The 17,815-nt window shown below is 38.8% G+C and overlaps 2 protein-coding genes across 5 annotated transcripts in view; one reads left to right on the top strand and one right to left on the bottom strand.

Annotated features, from left to right (window-relative positions):
- The window catches only part of RO60 (Ro60, Y RNA binding protein), a 29,122-nt gene extending 28,538 nt beyond the window's left edge, over positions 1 to 584 (bottom strand). The window contains exon 1 of the mRNA XM_044266853.1: positions 507 to 584. The gene's annotated coding sequence lies outside the window, so the exon portion shown is untranslated. The remainder of the gene's footprint in view (positions 1 to 506) is intronic.
- Positions 190 to 17,815, top strand: part of UCHL5 (ubiquitin C-terminal hydrolase L5) — a 49,780-nt gene continuing 32,154 nt past the window's right edge. For 2 of the 4 annotated variants that reach the window (XM_044266855.1, XM_044266854.1), the window contains exons 1-3: positions 190 to 640; positions 8,749 to 8,812; positions 10,203 to 10,308. In XM_044266855.1, the coding sequence (XP_044122790.1) occupies positions 310 to 640; positions 8,749 to 8,812; positions 10,203 to 10,308 (501 nt within the window). In that variant the 5' untranslated portion in view covers positions 190 to 309. Of the gene's footprint in view, positions 641 to 899; positions 1,083 to 8,748; positions 8,813 to 10,202; positions 10,309 to 17,815 lie in introns of those variants that run through there. The other 2 variants (XM_044266857.1, XM_044266856.1) reach the window with 1 other exon arrangement.

Below are 17,815 nucleotides of genomic sequence, written 5' to 3'. Positions count from 1 at the left end.
CCCTTACGCTTGTCCATCATCCCCACGAACTACAGAATTTCTCCTCTTGTCATTCCCTCGAGGATAAATTCGCCTTCTGCCTTCCCACAAAGATCCCTCTTTCCAAGCCCCACATCCCGGGCAACGCCTCTCCGCGCAGAAGCCGCGGGAGGAGGAGGAGGAGGAAGAGGAGGAGTAAAGCTAAAGCAGGCCCTCCGGACGCTGGCCTGTGGAGCGCTATGGAAGCACAAGACGGAGCGCTCCGGGGTTTGGGAAGGGCCCACCCTCGGAAGCGTCCCAGCTGGGCCAACCGAGGTTGTGCCCGCAGAGATGCTGGGTCTGCTATCCAGCAACGGCAGGACTCAGAGGCAGGGCAGGGGAGAACGAGGGTTTTGCCAAGCGTTGGCTCCGGCCTCAGCCTCTGGGATGCTGGATGACGGACATGGAGGACCAGCCAAACCCTGCGCGTCCCCGGCTCTGCCCAGACCGCACAAAGGGCCCCAGCCGGCCTCCCGCAGTTTCCTCACCTGTGCTTGGCGGCCGACCCTCCGAACCCACAGCGCCACCGGGAGAAGCCCTGCGCTTCAAGAGAGACGACAAGAAGATGCTACAGCCCCACGGGCGCTAACTGCTCCAACTCCACCGCCGCCGGGGACTCCAGGTTAGGCTCCGGGGAAGAGCCCCGCCCCTCTCTTTTGGCCCCGCCCCCGACTGGCGAGGATCCCGGATGTGGCCTCCTACGGCGCGCTGAATCCCCGCCCTGTCTTCTTAAGCCCCGGCCCCTTCCGAATCCGCTACGGGTCCTGCACGGCCTAGGAAGAGTTTCGCTGTCTCCTGGGTGGCTAGAGCGTCCTCCCGCGCTCTGTCGCGCTGCAGGTGACGGAGCCCGGAGGCTGTCGGGAAGTAGGCGGGGTGACGTGGGGTTGACGAGCTCAGCGGCGGGTTTGCCGAGATCAGTGGCTGACTGCAGCTGGTGCGGGGGGCGGCCGGATCCTGAGGTGGAGCGGGGCGGTGTGTGGCCGGGGCCATGACGGGCAATGCTGGGGAGTGGTGCCTCATGGAAAGCGACCCCGGGGTCTTCACCGAGCTCATTAAAGGATTCGGTGAGAGACAAGGGACCGTCCTGGGCCGGGGGTCACGGGAGGAGGCCCAAGCTGGGCATGGAGTGGTTCTCTGCGGCCACCGCCGCCTTGCGTCCGAAGGGAGGAGACTCCAGAAGCCTGCATCGCGGAGGTCTCTCGTCCCCTCCTCAGTCTTGGGCAGTCGCGTTTCCGCCCTAAATTTGAGAGCTTCATCACGAGGGCAGGGATCCTGTCTGTCTTGTGCACTGTCGTATCCTCAGGACTCGGCACTCAATGACTTGTTAATTGACTTGAGCGCTCCTCGCCCCCGCCCTTAACGCACGTATCTTTCCCTCTCCACGGTCGCTGCCCCGGGGAGCGCTCCCTTGACCCGGCAAGGTGTGCCTGGGTGCACGTTCTCAGGCCATCAGTCTTGCAGGAGAAGCTAGGGTGTACCTCCTCGACGGTGGGGTGTGTATGGCCCAAGCCTTGCAGGAGCCCGAGATTCTGGTTACTCAGAGCAGAACACCTTGAGTGTGTGAGTAGCTCCGCGGACGTTCACACACGCCGACTGCATGGGACTGACAAGCCACTTGGCTAGTTCTTCTCCCGGCTCGTTTTTTGGCTTCCGGTAAAGTGTGGTTTCTTGAGCTAGTGCTCTAGGCTAGAGGCCACATGCTTTCCTCAGGGCCTTTTTTTTTTTTTTTTTCCCCCCTGACCATGTTTCTTGTCTTACATCCTAAATCGTCAGCATATTTGACTTTTTACCCTTTTGTGTCCATCTTCCCATTCTTTTCTTTGGGCAGTAGCTTTATTTAATTGCTACATTTCTTCAAGATTATTAATTCTAGCTATTATGTTAAAACTTGTACTCGGGATGAAAACTAAACTTTGATATAGATACTGTCTCTTGTACATAGATGAATATTTCGAATATAATTCATCAGATGTGTTGTTTACCTACTGTATCTCAGGCACACTGGTATGGTTGGGGAATGTTCAGTGTGAATAAACCATGACTGCTCTTAGAAAGATCTGACCCTCAAACTAATATTTTTAATTCCTATGTTAGAGCATATACAAAATGTTACGGGAACACAGGTCATGGAAGAGCAAAGAAAAAACATAAACTGTAGTAATGTTAAAGTATATGCCACAGGAAACAGCTAGCAAAGCGACAAAAAACAAAACAAATAATATAACAGTTAAGAGAACTGTATCTGAAGCTGAAAAGTAAACTGAGGCCAGATTGTATGCTGAGTTGTATAGTTTGGATTGCCCTGTACTCACTGGGGACTAAACTGCCAAAGATACTTGAATGCCGAAATGACATTTTTGTAATTAAAAAAGGTTTACTAGGTGTTGTGTGCAGGGTGGAGTGGTATGAAGGGAGAGAAGCTAGCAGTTTCATAAAATGGTTGGAGTCAGGTGATCAGCTTGACCTAAAGTTACCAGGTCAAGAGGAGGAGGCAGTTGCAGTAATTTTGCTCCATTTAAATCAACAGGACTACTGACCGGATGTAAAGGAAAGGGTGAAAATGACTCCATGGGTTCTAGCTTGAGTGGCTGATGAAGCTTGATGAACAAGCTTAATGGACAAGAAAATGAATTCATTTTTGAATAATGAGTTTGAGATGTCTGCAGGTTTACCTTCAAAAACTTAACTATTACGACATTTTAAGTTAACTTTAAGAAATAGTGTACTAAGCAAGTTTGTTTTTAAATCCATTCCATTAACAGCTATTGCTTCAGTCCCGTATGTATAGAAAACTTACAATTGAAAATGACTAAAAGTCATGCATTAGAGTGATATGTAAATGTACCTTCTGTACTGGCACATATGAAAAGTGAAGAAACTGCTATTAATAGATTGGCTACATTAGCAGGAAAAGTTTGCAAAAAATTAAATGATGCAAATTGTATATCATCATCAGATACCTCAGAGAAAATCAGTTTATTCCAATCATTTCCTTTTTTTTCTCTTATCTAACTCATAGATTTAAAAAGCTTTTTGAAGTTTATTTTTTAAAAAGATAATCTTACTGTGTTATGAAAGCTATTGTCAGTTTATTTTGAAAGTTTCTTCACTGGAAAAATTGTGGAGTCAGTGAATATATAAATACAAATTTTAGTGGAATATAACATCATGGTAAAACAATATTCTTTTTTCTTTCTTTCTTTCTTTCTTTTTTTTTTTTTTAATTTGTTTCTTTGAGAGAGTTCTCCAGCATGTGTGCAGGTATGGGAAGGGAGGGGCAGGAGAGAAAGAATCCTCAAGCCGACTCCTCACTGAGCACAGAACCCCATACAGATGCAGGGCTCAATCTCACAAGCACAAGATACTGACCTGAGCCAAAACCAAGAGTGAGCCACTTAACCAGCTGAGCCACCCAATCACTCCGAAAAACAAAGTTCTTATTAAGAAACTGATGGAGTACAAGCAGAATTTACAGTTTTAATTGGTGCAGTACATACATAATTCATAAATGCACCAGAATAGTAGTGATGGTCTACTGATTAAAAACAGAAGCTGTAAACTTCCATTTCCAGCCAAAATGGAATAACAGGGACTGCATTTACTTTTCCTACAACAAATTAATGACCCCAACTTCCATTTCAAGAACCTAGAAAATGAAGAGCAAATGAAACCTGAGGTAAGCAGATGAAAGGAAATAATACAGATCAGAGTTGAAATTAGTGAAACAAAAAAGAAAAATGGTGGAGGAAATCAATGAAACTAAAAGCTGGTTTCTCAAAGATCAATGACATGGATAAACCTCTAGTCAGCCTGATCAGAAAAAGAAGAGCAGGGGGCTCTTGGCTGGCTCCGTTGGTAGAGCATGTGACTCTTGATCTTGGCTTTGTAAGTTTGACCCTCGTGTGGGGTATAGAGACTGTTTAGAAATAAAATCTTTAAAAGAAAAAAAAAAGTAGAGGAGACACAAATGACCAATATTAGGAGTAAGAGAGAGGATACTGCTATAGATTTTATAGATTAAAAAGATAATGGAGTATTCTAAACATCATTATGCCAATAATTTGACAACTTGGATGAAATGTATAAATTTCTTTAAAGACAAAAGTTACCAAAGCTCAAACAAGAATAACCAGTATAGCCTTATATTTACTAAATAAATTAAAATTGTAACTTAAAATCTTGCCACAATGAAAACTATAGCCAAAATTTCTTTGCTGATAAATTATTTCAAATACTTCAGGATTAAGTAATACCAATTCTACACAAACTTTTTCCCAAAAAAACGGAGAGGAATATTTCCCATCTCATTCATTGAGGGCCATCATTACCCTAACTCCCAATCCAAAGACATTATAAGGAAAGTAAACTATAGACCTAACTCCATCATCAACATAAATGCAAAAATTCTGAACAAAATATTAGGAAATTAAATCTAATAATATATTAAGTGGACAGTAAATCATGCCTGACTGGGATTTATCCTGGGAATTCAGTGTTGGTTTAACATTTGAGATTCAGTGTGATTTACCATATTAACAAGCTAAAATAAAAACTATATGATTATCTCAGTAGACACAAAAAGCATTTGATAAAATCTAATGTCTGTTAAGAAATATATGCTATTATATTTTATCATTTGCCAGCCAATGAGTTAGTCTGGCTCTGTTTTATAAAAGATTGTATTGGTATATTGATAAAGAAAAAAAAGAATTGTATTACTGTTGGCACAGTAAGCAGCTGGAGATTCATGGTTGCATTGGTTCCCTTGTCCTACAGGTCCATGGGAGTCAGGATGGATCCAGGTGGATGTTGCACACATGGATCTATGTGATAGTTAAGGAACCCTGAGCTTAGGGGACTTCCAATTAAAGAGGTTGCTAACAAACCTAATCAACCTTTACCGTTAGGAATATTCTATGGACAGAAAAGACGTCTTATCTCTGCAGCAGGGGGAGATACTGTTTCTGTCTTGTGTCTGTTTATCAAAATAATATCCTTGAAAAGATAGTCCAGGACTTTCAGAAGACAAGCAGAAACAGGAGAAACTCATTGAAAGTTGTCTCCCAACAAAATCCATTCTTGTTTTCTATATCAAACTTGCCTTTCCCTCAGCTGCTCTGATTAATCGGACCTGACCCATAGATACGAAGTCTGTTTATCTCTTGTAGTGTTTACATTAGAAAGCAGGTGGCTTTCTCCTTAAATTTTTGTATTGACTTTTCGTCTTGTCTTAAGGCATGAACTTAGGTATATAGTGATTTTAGTGATTGCATGGACTCCTCCTGGACTTGCAAGGAAGAAGTCTTGCAGAATTCCATCATTCGCAACTCTGACGCAGGAGTTGAGACAAATCTGAATGACTTTGGGGGCCAATATAGAGTTGCCTTGCCAAGGTCTTTATGATTTCTCTTGAGGTACATGTTACCTTGTTTTGAGGAGAGAGGCAAGTTAATGACTGGTTTCACACAAAAAGTAAAGGTATACTTATGAGAGTGCACCTGGTACCCCTAGAAACAAGTATTGCTTATAATTGTTGGGCCCCCCAAAATAGAACCCTCTCGTTAGGAATACAAGTCAACAGCTTTCCAACTTGAGGTTCCCAAATAGTTGAGTCTAGTCCTTGTTTTTGAAGTGCTTGCTTGAGTGCCCACAATCCAGTTTTTCCTATTTGGTCACATCACTAATTAAACAACATGGAATAACATGATTAGTGAAGATACCTGGTGCTGTTTTTTGGTAGGAGGTACAGAAGCGGGGGCCATGCCTTTACTTCTGGTAGACTTGGTTAGGTTGGGGGTATGATAGATTGTGAAAACTGTTGGAGGATAGCATTAAATTTAAATTTAAGGCACTGGCGAGAGGGAGGACCCTACCATGATATTTTTCTTGGGGAGAAATGTGCCAGGATATTTTTAAGAGAGCTATTTCTTGAAATTAGTTTTTGAATAGAACTGTTTTATGAAGCCACCAGTATCATAATGCAAATGTGTTTGTCAATACATAAATATTTCAAACATATTTTAATTTTAGTACTTCCTTTCACTTTGGAGCAGTGTGTTGTGGTTTGGATGACAGATTCTATGGCCAGCCTGTTTACGACCCAGTTCAATTATCCATGGAAAGTGTCTCTGATCAGCAAAGACAGCTGGGGTCTCTCCTACCTCTTAACTTTGATATGTAAATTCTTTCATATGTAAATTCGCTGCATTGTCTTTGAATTGTATATACTTGTTTTTTACTAGTGATGAAATCCTTCCTCCTTTCCTCCCTCTCTTCTTTACTGCCTGTCTTCCTTTCTTTCATTTACCCCCAGTGTGGGACTGAAATTTAGGACTCTGACATAAAGAGTCAGAGGATCTATTGACTGCTCGAGCCCCTAGGGGCCCCCCTAGTTGTGATAGTATTAAGACGTAGTACCATGCTTGGTACATAAAAGGTATTTGTGAAATACCAGCATTTTGTTAATTTTTTAAAGCTTTCCCCACCCTGCCCCCATCTTTTTACTTAACATATGTCAGGAAGTCTGCATTAGGGGATTCTTTATATTTAGTGTTTAATAATGTATACCTTACAAGAACTGTGTGGATTGGATGAAGCAGAGGAGTAACCTTATTTTATACACAAGGAAAGTGAGGCTCAAAGACATTGTGTTCTTGCTCAAGGTTAAGAATTTTAAGGTAGTGCTGGGATTGGAATCCAGCTCTCCTGAATCACTGCTTCTTTCTCTTTCCTGTACCATACATTATTTGAAATCGAGTGTATATAAGGGGGCTATTAGATATTGAATGTGTATAAGACGATAGGTACTAAGAGTTGAATATTCTGTTTTCTTCATATAAAGAGACTGTGTGTTTAGCCTAAGGTTTAAACAGGTGTCACCACTTGAAATTCACCCTGTGCAGAGGATTTTGGGACACTTTTATTCGGTGTATTTTTGTTGTTTTAGCATGATATGTACAATGTTTTGATGTTTGGCCTTTTTATAGTTGATTTCTAATAGCAGTAACCAGTGTTAGCAATTGCCTTAGTGTCCTTCCGTGCCCTTTTTGACACTCAAAAATACAGGTCACACTTAAAAGCCTTTTTCCTCTAACTTCCTATATGTGAATGTCTAGCAAAATGTTTTCTACTACAATCTAGTAACTCTCCCTTGTACATATATCTTTTCATGCAGAGCAGGTACTTAGGGATGCCTGGGTGGCTCAGTAGGCAATAAGCGTCTGCCTTTGCCTCAGGTCACGGATCCCAGGGTTCTGGGATTGAGTACCACATAGGGCTTCTTGCTCAGCAGGGAGCCTGCTTCTGCCTCTGCCTGCTGTTCTACCTCCTCCTACTGCTGTTCCTTGTGCTCACTCTCTTTCTCGCTGACAAGTAAAAAAAAAAAAAAAAGAGAGAGGATACTTAATAGATATTTGCTGAATAGAACAAATGGAGTCTGAGATGGTATGAATGCCCAAAGTCATGTAGTTGGTCGACCCAACTTTTTTTTTCCAGGTAGATAAAAGGCTTCTCTAGCTTTTACTTGAAAATAATCTGGAATAATATGTCCAGACTTTGGATCCAGATGTCGGTTTTATTAGTTTCTTGGCATATACTAAATGTAATGAATTTAGGCAAGACACTTAAGATCCCTAAACTTCTGTATAATACTTGCCTTGCAGTGATTAGGGAAAATGCATTTAAAGCACTTTACAGATAGAAGACACTGTAAATATGGCTGTTTTTTGTATTGAGGTAATATTAGTTAATAGTAAATCCTTACAGTGTGCTAGGCACTGTATTAAATGTATCTCATGCATACTAAATTTTCTCATTGATTCCTCATAACAACTCCATGAGTTTGGGGGACAGAGAGGTTAAATGGTCATATAGCTAGTAAATGGAGGACCCGGGATTCAAACCCTGGTATTTTTGAAGCCTGCCTCTTAACCAGTACACTGTTACTATGATACATACCACTAGGACAGCGTTTCTCGACCTTGGCAATGTTGACTTTTTGGGCCAAATGATTCTTTACTGTTGGTAGCTGTCCTTTGCACTGTAGGATGTTTAGCATTTCTGGCCTCTATCCATTAGATGCCAAGGCCTTCCCACTGATGACAATAGTAACAATAAAAATATCTCCAGACATTATAAAATCTTTCCCAGGCAGCGGGGGGAGGAGGGGCAGAGAGTGGGGGACAGAAAACATCACCTGACTGAGAAATACTATCCTAAGGAAAGGTATGTTTGGGGGATTCTGAGATAGTTGAAAATAAAATTATATTAAAGACAATATAGAATTGGAATTTAGGAAAAGGGTCAGAACTATACATGTGATGTGAAAGTCAGTGTTAAATGGTAGTTATTTATTATGACTTAAAAAAAAAGTATATAGGAAAAAAAAGAAGAGGGCCAAGGGAAGAACTAGGCAAATGGCAGTTGAATGAAAAGAGCAGATGCAGAAGAGGGAGAGATTGAGAGAGACTGAGAAGTCTGGGGTGGCATTTCAGTGAAAAACTCCTGAAAATTCTTTAAATTATAAAATTAATATACTCCCATGATAAATAACTAGGAAGTAGTAAAAGAAGTAAAAGGATTTGGCTGTGAACTTCATCAGTTTTACCGTTTCATTTTATCTTATCTCATTGTCCCTAACTGTGCATTTTTTTTCCAGTTAGCATTTTATTTAATGATGAAGGAAAAAAAATGAGCTACTTTGTTTTCTAAAGAAATAATTTCTTATATTAGGTTGCCGAGGAGCCCAAGTAGAAGAAATATGGAGTTTAGAGCCTGAGAATTTTGAAAAATTAAAGTAAGTATGATCTTAAAGTTGTGTTAAAAATAATATGTCCGTACTTTAAGCAGACTGTTTTCTGTTTATTTTACTTGGCTTGCTTTAGAATGATTACATCATCTCCTTTAAGTCTTTCTTTGATCTTGTGAGATAGGTACTATTTACTCTCATTTTATAATCCAGACCTGAGACTCATATAAGTAACTTTTAAGCGATTTTAAAAAGTAAGCCTCTGTAATTCCATGTCAGAATTGGTTGACTGGTTGATTTTTTTACAATATTCACTTGTAGATCAATGGGGTTAGAACACAGGACACATTTTAACATTAAAAATGTGAGTAATAAGTTAATCTACAAAAGCATATTTAGTAGATAACCTATATTAATAGTAATTCAGAACTTGTCTATACATTATCACATTGCTTTTTGGGGAGGTTCCAGTTCAGATTCCAGGAAGTACCTTCCTTTTCCCCATCTTTATGACTCAAATCACCTCTTTAAGACTCCCCTAAGGTCAATCTCCATGCCCGCAAGCATTGACCCTGTATTGTGAATAGAGGGCTAGAGGAATTTTCATTGGGGGAAGAATTCTTGGATTCTTGGAATGTGACAAGGAGTAGGCTTCTAGAGGGGAAACGGGACTGTTGGGATATAGCTACCCTTTTTAATAGTAAAGAGATCATTTGCTTCTCTCCCTACTTTCCCTTTCCCCATAGAAAGAACAGGGACTTGAGATGAATTAAGGGATCAATTCTGGCTGAGTGGTCAGGAAAGGTTAATTAAAAATGTGTCATTTGAACTGTCTTTAAAGGCTAAGAAAGGGTTTTGTTGCATGGAAGACAGTTATAAGAGACTGGAGAGAATCCTAAAGTGGTGATTTAATGTTTCATGGGCAACAAGGGTTCCTTTAGGGAAGTGGATGACTTAATTATGTATAAGATAGCATCCAATTCATACTGCAGTTTGACAATTTTTCATGAATCCAACAATTATATAAAGGTGACTTAATATATTTCATAATATATATGCTATCAGCCATTTATCTCTTAATATCCCATGTGAATTTTATTCATATAGATTAAAATTCAGTCTGTGATTAACAGCTTCTTTTAGTCTTGTGATGTTCTTATTTTTAGGTTTTAGTGAAGTGGTACAAGGTAGAAGTGCATAATCCAGATTTGAGAATAAACCTTTTAATTCTGTTTTATCTAATGTAATTTTAAGGTTTATTAACCATGTTCTAGGCAACATTCTAGTGATTCAATGACAATAGAAATCTTAAAAAATTTTCCCAAACTTACTTTGTTTGCAATGTATTTGTTAAGTAGCTGATTAAAATGTAATGTATTGATAGCATGTTAAAAAAGAAACAGGTTTTGGTGTCACTAATTTGTATTTTATTTTGTAGGCCAGTTCATGGGTTAATTTTTCTTTTCAAGTGGCAGCCAGGAGAAGAACCAGCAGGCTCTGTAGTTCAGGACTCCAGACTTGACACAATATTTTTTGCAAAGCAGGTATGCTTCTTGGGTACTCTGAAGTCTTGAGAGTTTTATAAACAAGTCTATTTCACTTTTGTGTCTTCGGTGTTGCAGTCCTCAAGCTTTTTTGTCTTAAGACCCCTTTACATTCTTAAAAATTGTTGAGATCACCAAAGAGCTCTTCTGTTTATATGGATTATATTTATTAAATATTTATTATATTAGACATTAAGACAGACATTTTGAGATAAGTTTTAAAGATTTTATTTATTTATTTGACAGAGAGAGAGAGAAAGAGAGAGATCACAAGTAGGCAGAGAGGCAGGCAGGGAGAGAGAGGCAGAAGCAGGCTCCCTGCTGAGCAGAGCGCCCAATGCGGGACTCTATCCCAGGACCCTGAGATCATGACCTGGGCCTAAGGCAGAGGCTTAACCCACTGAGCCACCCAGGTGCCCTCATTTTGAGAGCATTCATTGATTTTAAAAAACAATAAATGCATTATATGTTAAAATAAGTAACACATTTTTTAGTGAAATATAATCACACTTAACCAAACAAAAAAAAATAGCAAGAAGCTTTACATTTACATTTTACATTGTTTTACATTTTTGCAGATCTAATGTCTGGCTTAATAGCTCACAGCTAGATTCTCCTTTCTGCTTCTTTATTCAATCTGTTACAGTATTTTTGTTTTGTTTTGTTTTTGGTTGAAATATATGAAGAAAATTCGATTTCACACATATGTGTACTTGGAAAGGGAGGAGTATTTTAATGTCTTTTTCAGAGAATTATGGATATTCTTTGATATCAAAACTCCAAAAATGTTGCTTTCTTAAAGGTTAGTTGCAAGGGACATCTGAAACCCTATCATTGAACTTTACTCCTTATTATATTACAAACTTTGGTTTATCTTGCTGTGCAAATGGGTCTTTTACTCGTGTAACATTTGATAACATTGTGTGTTGGTCATTTTGAAAGATCACGGACTTAAACAGATCTTCTAAATGTTGACACGTTTGATTACATACATTATCAATAAGTCACATGTGTATCATCTGAAGTCGTTAAGTATCATGAAACTTTTAAACTAGTAGTGGAATATCTTAATCTTACCAAATTCTAATTTTCACTTGAAAGTTCAAATTTTATCAATAAAACCAAATACTGTCAGGGATTTTCCTTCAAGTAACAGGCTCATTTCACTCAGTTCAAAGAAAAATACCTGCCGCAAACCCTGTTGAACAGCCGTATTTGTCTGCCATTTGTGTTTTCAAATGAAAAAGATGTTCCTCGTTAAAAGTAGCCAACTTAGCTCACAACTCAAAGAGTCGTACTACTGCCTTTTGTTGAAATGACTAGCATATTTTGGTTTGCAGCAGAAGTGCTTTATTTGTGCTATTTCATTTGGTAGAATATTACAGACTTGTACTTCAAAGTCAGATTTTAGTAAAAATTTACTGCTTCATTAAAGACAGTCTTCAGTAAAACTGTTTTTTTTTCTTTTTCTTTCTTTCTCTTTTTCTTTTTTTTAAGCTATCTATGTAGATGTAACAGTTTAATGCCATTGCCCAGATTTGGTTTTAAAATACCAGCAGTGTTATCTGTTGCTATTCTATACTGCTATAGATACTATGTCTATATCTATTTCTGTTATACTATCAGTGCAAATGTGAAAGCAGGGTAGAAGTCAAAAACTATCTTTGAGTTATTATGCTAACATATTCTCATTATAATTTTCTTACTAAAGTTGGATTGTTATGCAGAATATTTTACATCTTTTTTCACTTAATGATAAAAGTTTGACTTTGCTCCATTTCCATACACATTTCAGTATTAGCTAACATTTTCTGAAGGTTCATTAGGTACTTCCATATGTATTATTTTTATGTATTAATTTATTTGTAGTAGCCAATACTCACAACAACACTATGTGGTTTTATACATTCCTTATTATTTCACAGATGTGGAAACTGAATCCCAGAGAGGTTATGCAACTTGCCCAAGTTATGCAGCTAGGCATTGACAGAGCTGGGGTGCAAACTCAGGCACTGTAGCTCTGAAGTTTATGCTCTTGACCACATCACGACATAGGCTTTTTAAAAGACAATGTCCTATAATTTATTGGTGTAAATGTCCTACAATTTATTTAACTAATCTCTTAATGATCAACATTTTGAGTTTCTGTTTATTTCTCTAACGCAAGTAATTTGTTTATGTATTATAATACTTGTACTTATGTATTATTGTACAACAGTGATTCTTTTTTTTTTTTTTTTAAGATTTATTTATTTATTTGACAGAGAAATCGCAAGTAGGCAGAAGTAGACAGAGCAGCAGGCAGAGAGAGAGGGAGAAGTAGGCTCGCCGCTTATCGGAGAGCCTGATGTGGGGCTCGATCCCAGCACCCTGAGATCATGACCTGAGCTGAAGGCAGAGCCTTAACCCACTGAGCCACCATGCCCCTACAACAGTAATTCTAATTTCAAAATTGCAGGCTGTGATTTTCAGGATCTAGATAGTAGAGAAAAAGTAGGAGACAGATAATTTTTTTAAAAAAGATTTTATTTATTTATTTGACAGAGAGAGAGATTACAAGTAGGCAGAGAGGCAGACAGGGAGAGAGAGAGAGAGAGAGAGAGAGAGAGAGAAGCAGGCTCCCTGCTGAGCAGAGAGCCACATGGGGGGCTTTATCCCAGGACCCTGAGATCATGACCTGATCCAAAGGCAGAGGCTTAACCCATTGAGCCACCCAGGCAGCCCAGAGACAGATAATTTTCTCCTTGTAAAGAAAGATTTTTTTTATATTTTAAGGTACATAAATATATATGCTCATTTTACAAAATTTAAGCATTGTAACTATAAAAGTCCCTTATAATCCCTCCTTCAGAGATAACCACAGAAATTATTTATATTCTTGAACATTTTCTCTGTGTGTATGTGTGCATTTAATTTCTTCCACACTGTATGTCTTTCACACTAAATTGTGAACCTGAGAGTCTGGGGTTTTGTTTTTATGTACAGTCCCTAGCACATAGTAGATATCCAATAAATGTAGACTGAAATCTTTATCTCTAACAATATTACAGTTAACACTAGTATTAACTAACACTATGACATTAATGATTTATAGAGGTCTAAGTATTTTTAAGGTAAAAGAAAGTACTCTAAAGAAAAATGTTCTAGGGTTTGAATTTGTAATACTTTTCTAGGTCTGTATTTCTGTCTTAACTAAAATTTAATGTTTTATTTGCATTATATTATTCCTGCCATATTTATTAATGTCAAGGATTTGTGATTTTCCAATAATACTGGGTATTTTTTATACTGTATTATCCCAGCAGTTCGTATTGAACTGAATCAGTATTTCCCAATAATATCTTTTAGTCTTTTTAATGTATGCCTCCTTTGAGCCTATGCCAGAAACTTTGTATTACATAAATACATAATCCTTAATTCTAGGCTTCAGTAACTAATAATGATTTTATCCAGGAGTCTCCTATTTTCAGAAAATTTAAAAATGTAATTAAAATTATATTTATATAAAATATTTATATATTTATATAATTAAAATATTATATATTTATAATTTAATGTAATTAAATTATATTTATGATAAGGTTATACATATTAACTAAATATTTTTGGTATTTATGGGTGGAATTACATCAGTTTAGAGAGGTAATAGTAATACTGGCTGTCTTAAGCTGATCATACACCCTAATTGTGGAACTGCATGTGTGTGGATCACTGATTAAGAAGTACTGAGAAAAGAATCTAGTAATTTGTGTGTAAGAAATGACATTTGGGGGGTGCCTATGTGGCCCTGTTGGTTAAGCGACTGCCTTCAGCTCGGGTCATGATCCCAGAGTCCTGGGACCGAGCCCCGCATCAGGCTCCCTGCTCAGTAGGGAGCCTTCTTCTCCCTCTCCCTCTGCTGCTCTACCTGCTTGTGTCTCTCGCTCTGTCAAATAAATAAATAAAATCTTTAAAAAGAATGACATTTGGTAGTACTTCGCTGTTAAATGTCATTGTCTTGTTTTCACTTTTCACCAATTTATTTGTTTGAATGATACTTGGTAAGATTGTACTGGGTTTGTCTGATTATCTAGTCAGTCTTCCAGGAAAGCATGATTGCCTACAATGTGCCAGATACTGTGCTAGGTGCTTGGAGAATGATAAATAGTCATAATCCCTGCCCACAAGATGCTTAGAGTTTAGTGGGAGTGATCAGTTTTAATCAGTAAAATGCAAAATTTTTGGTGGTGATAAAGTACTGCATGGAGTGAAATGACAACTGTATTATACTGCGGAAGTTTGAAAACAATCTGTGAGACTGTCCTCACTTTGAATACCAACTACAGAGTTCATGGTCACCAAGCCGCCCTCACTTCTGACAAATGAAAGTTTGGGGGCGGTCCCCAAGACCACCCTCAGTTTCTATAATTTGCTAGAAAAACTCAGACTTTATTGAAAGCTGTTAGAGTTACGGTTATGGTTTATTACAGTGAAAGATACAGATTAAATTCAGCCAAGGGAAGAGATGGATGGGACAGAGTATGGGAAGGTTCCTTGCTCAGAGCTTCCCATTGTCTTCTCCCAAGAGTCACAGATGGCACTAACTTTCCTGGCAACCATATGTGACAGTATATACAGAGGATTGTCATCCAGGGAATCTCAACCAATTCTTTTTTTTTTTTTTAAAGATTATTTATTTATTTATTTGACAGAGGTCACAAGTAGGCAGAGAGGCAGGCAGAGAGAGAGGAGGAAGCAGGCTCCCTGCTGAGCAGAGAGCCCGATGTGGGGCTCGATCCCAGAACCCTGAGATCATGACCTGAGCTGAAAGCAGAGGCTTTAACCCACTGAGCCACCCAGGCGCCCCTCAACCAATTCTTGGTATCCAAGAATTCTTGGCTTCAGTCTCATAGACCTTGCTGACCACCCACCATGGCTGACCTCAGTCTCTAGTCACCAAATTCTCCCCGAAGTCACAGTGACTACTTTTGTGGACCAAATGCCCCAGGTAAACAAAGATGCTCTTATGAGGCCTGGCTTTTCAGGAGCTTCTAGTTTACCTCCCAGAAGCCAAGGGCAAGGGCAAGTCCTCTTTTTGGACAAGGTTAATTTTTTTATTATGTATATGAAAATGGGACTTGACCCCTTTAGGGAGATCTGAGAAAGTTCTGAATAATCGACAGTTCAACTGAAGTCTAAAGGTTAAGTAGGTATTAACTGGGGTAAAGAGGTTGAGGATCATCCAGATTAATAGCAGCTTTATAGTAAAAGGGAATAAGACTAGTAAAATGTACTGAAAGAGGGCCAGTGTAGCTGGCATATAGAGAGCGAGGGGAAGATGGCACAAGATGAACAGGCAGCGTGTGAATCAGAATTAGGTACAGTTAGATGTGGGGACACACTGGTTTATAAGAAATAGAAGTTTTTCTCTTTCACTTCCAAGAACTGTCAGAATTACAGGCTCTTTTGTTGTGTTCCTTTGTGTGTGGATTCTATTCTAAAGATTACTTTGGAGTTTTAGCCATTCTGTCTTAATTGGACTTCCTAGAAAGCAGAAAGGGGACAGCACACTTCTCTCCTTTTATGGACATTTTTTTAGAATTTACCTATGTTACATGTTTACTTCTTTCTGGCCAGACCTTAGTCATATTGCTGTACTTAGCAGCAAAGGGGAGTGGGAAAGTTGTCTTCCTTCCAGGGTCATGGACCTTGATAAAATTTGGGTACTTTATTCATATGGAAGAAGAAGAAGATGGTTATTAGACAATATCAGCCTTCTGGCAAACATGTTGTCAGAGGTCAGATCATATATGGTATTTTAGGCCATGACTGAGACTTCGTACTTTTTTTTTTTTTTCCTTTTTGGTATCTTAAGAGTAATAGAAGGTTATTGAAGTGTTTATTTAAGGTAGTATGACATGATCAGATTTTTATTTAGAAGAGATCTCTTTGGCTATAGTGTGGAGAATGCATGTGAGGAGGAGATGCTGGTATAGAATATAAGGCTAGTTATCAGGAGGCTTTTGCAGAAGTACATGCAAAAATAGGTGAAAGACTGGTGGTAGAGATGACTATGAACAGATTTGAATAATACTTAGCACTCTTAATGGGTAATGGATTGGATGTGGGGATGAAGGAGGAAGACATAGCAATCAGTGATGATGCCTGTGTTCTTCATTTTTCCTTTTTTAAAAAAATTCATCTTTAGGTACATGAAATAGGCTTATGATAATCCTTGATTGATGACACATACTCGTGACTCCTATTTATTTAGTTATTTTAAGTAATACAGTAAGCACCTAAGAACTCACTACGCAAGTAAACTTCATCTGTTTTTGCTTCTCTCTCACCATTGTTCAGCATAACTCTCATCCTCCCTCCCTCCATCCCTTGTAATCCTCATGTTGAATTTGGTATATTATTTCCTTGCTTTCTTTTCTTTTTCTTTCTTTCTTTTTTTAATTTTTTTTTTAATAGAGTTTGTTTGAGAAAGAGAGAGCTTGAGCAGGAGGGGAGAAGGAGAGAGAATCTGAAGCAAACTCAACACTGAGCACACAGCCGGGCTTTGGGCTCCTCTCGAGATCATGACCTGAGCCAAAACCAAGAGTCACCCGCTTTACTGAATCAGCCAGCCCAGGCATCCCCTTTTGCTTTCTCTTTTATATTTTTTGTAATCCTAAAAAGGGGTGTATATATAAAATTTTGACTAGATAGAAAGTATTATGCTTACCAATTGAGAAAACAGGCAGTGCTGAAATAAAAGCACTTATATGGGGTCTCAAAATTTAAATTGGGGAGCACAGATTTGGGTAGCAACCCAAATTACGTTCCCTAGGTAGTAAAAATCAAGGGTCTTAAGACAAAAGGAATGTTTGTGTGTTTTGTTTACAAAGAATTTTGATTGATGTTGGCTCAGAAAAGACTAGTCTTGACTGAATATAGTTTGGTTGTTACGGCATTCACTAAGCAGAGTCTTACTGCAAGTTGCAGGTTGTTGGCAGAGTCCTTGGAATTTTTTCCCTTTTTCCCAATTCAGAGTTCATGGTTTTTGTCCTGTGAGGATGTGCATAAGGCCATTTCCTTATTGGCTTCCTGGCTCCATTTTATTTTATTTTAATTTTAAGGTTTTATTTATTTGTCAGAGAGAGAGAGAGAGGGAGCACAAGCAGGGGAGTGGCAGGCAGAGGGAGAAGCAGGTACCCCGCAGAACAAGGAGCCTGGGTTGGAGGCAGATGCTTAACCGACCGAGCCACCCAGGCGTCCCGGCTGGCTCCTCTTTAAAACTTCTTGACATAAATGCTTCATTTCATTTCCTCTCTCACATCCTCTTTGTGATTTTGGGGGACTTACTTTTTGTCTTAATATATATCATTAAGATTCTTCTATAAATTGTTTATCTTCATAGTTCCTTTATTTTGCATGCTGTATAGGATCAATTGCCTGAACATGATAGGTTTGTTTACTTACTCTTCCTAGATTGACATTTGAGTTTTGCATCTGAGTTACTATGAATTGTGTGACTAGAAAC

Source organism: Neovison vison, chromosome 10, assembly GCF_020171115.1.
Source record: "Neovison vison isolate M4711 chromosome 10, ASM_NN_V1, whole genome shotgun sequence".
Classification (NCBI taxonomy): Eukaryota; Metazoa; Chordata; class Mammalia; order Carnivora; family Mustelidae; genus Neogale; species Neogale vison.
This window is presented reverse-complemented; position numbering and strand designations above follow the sequence as displayed.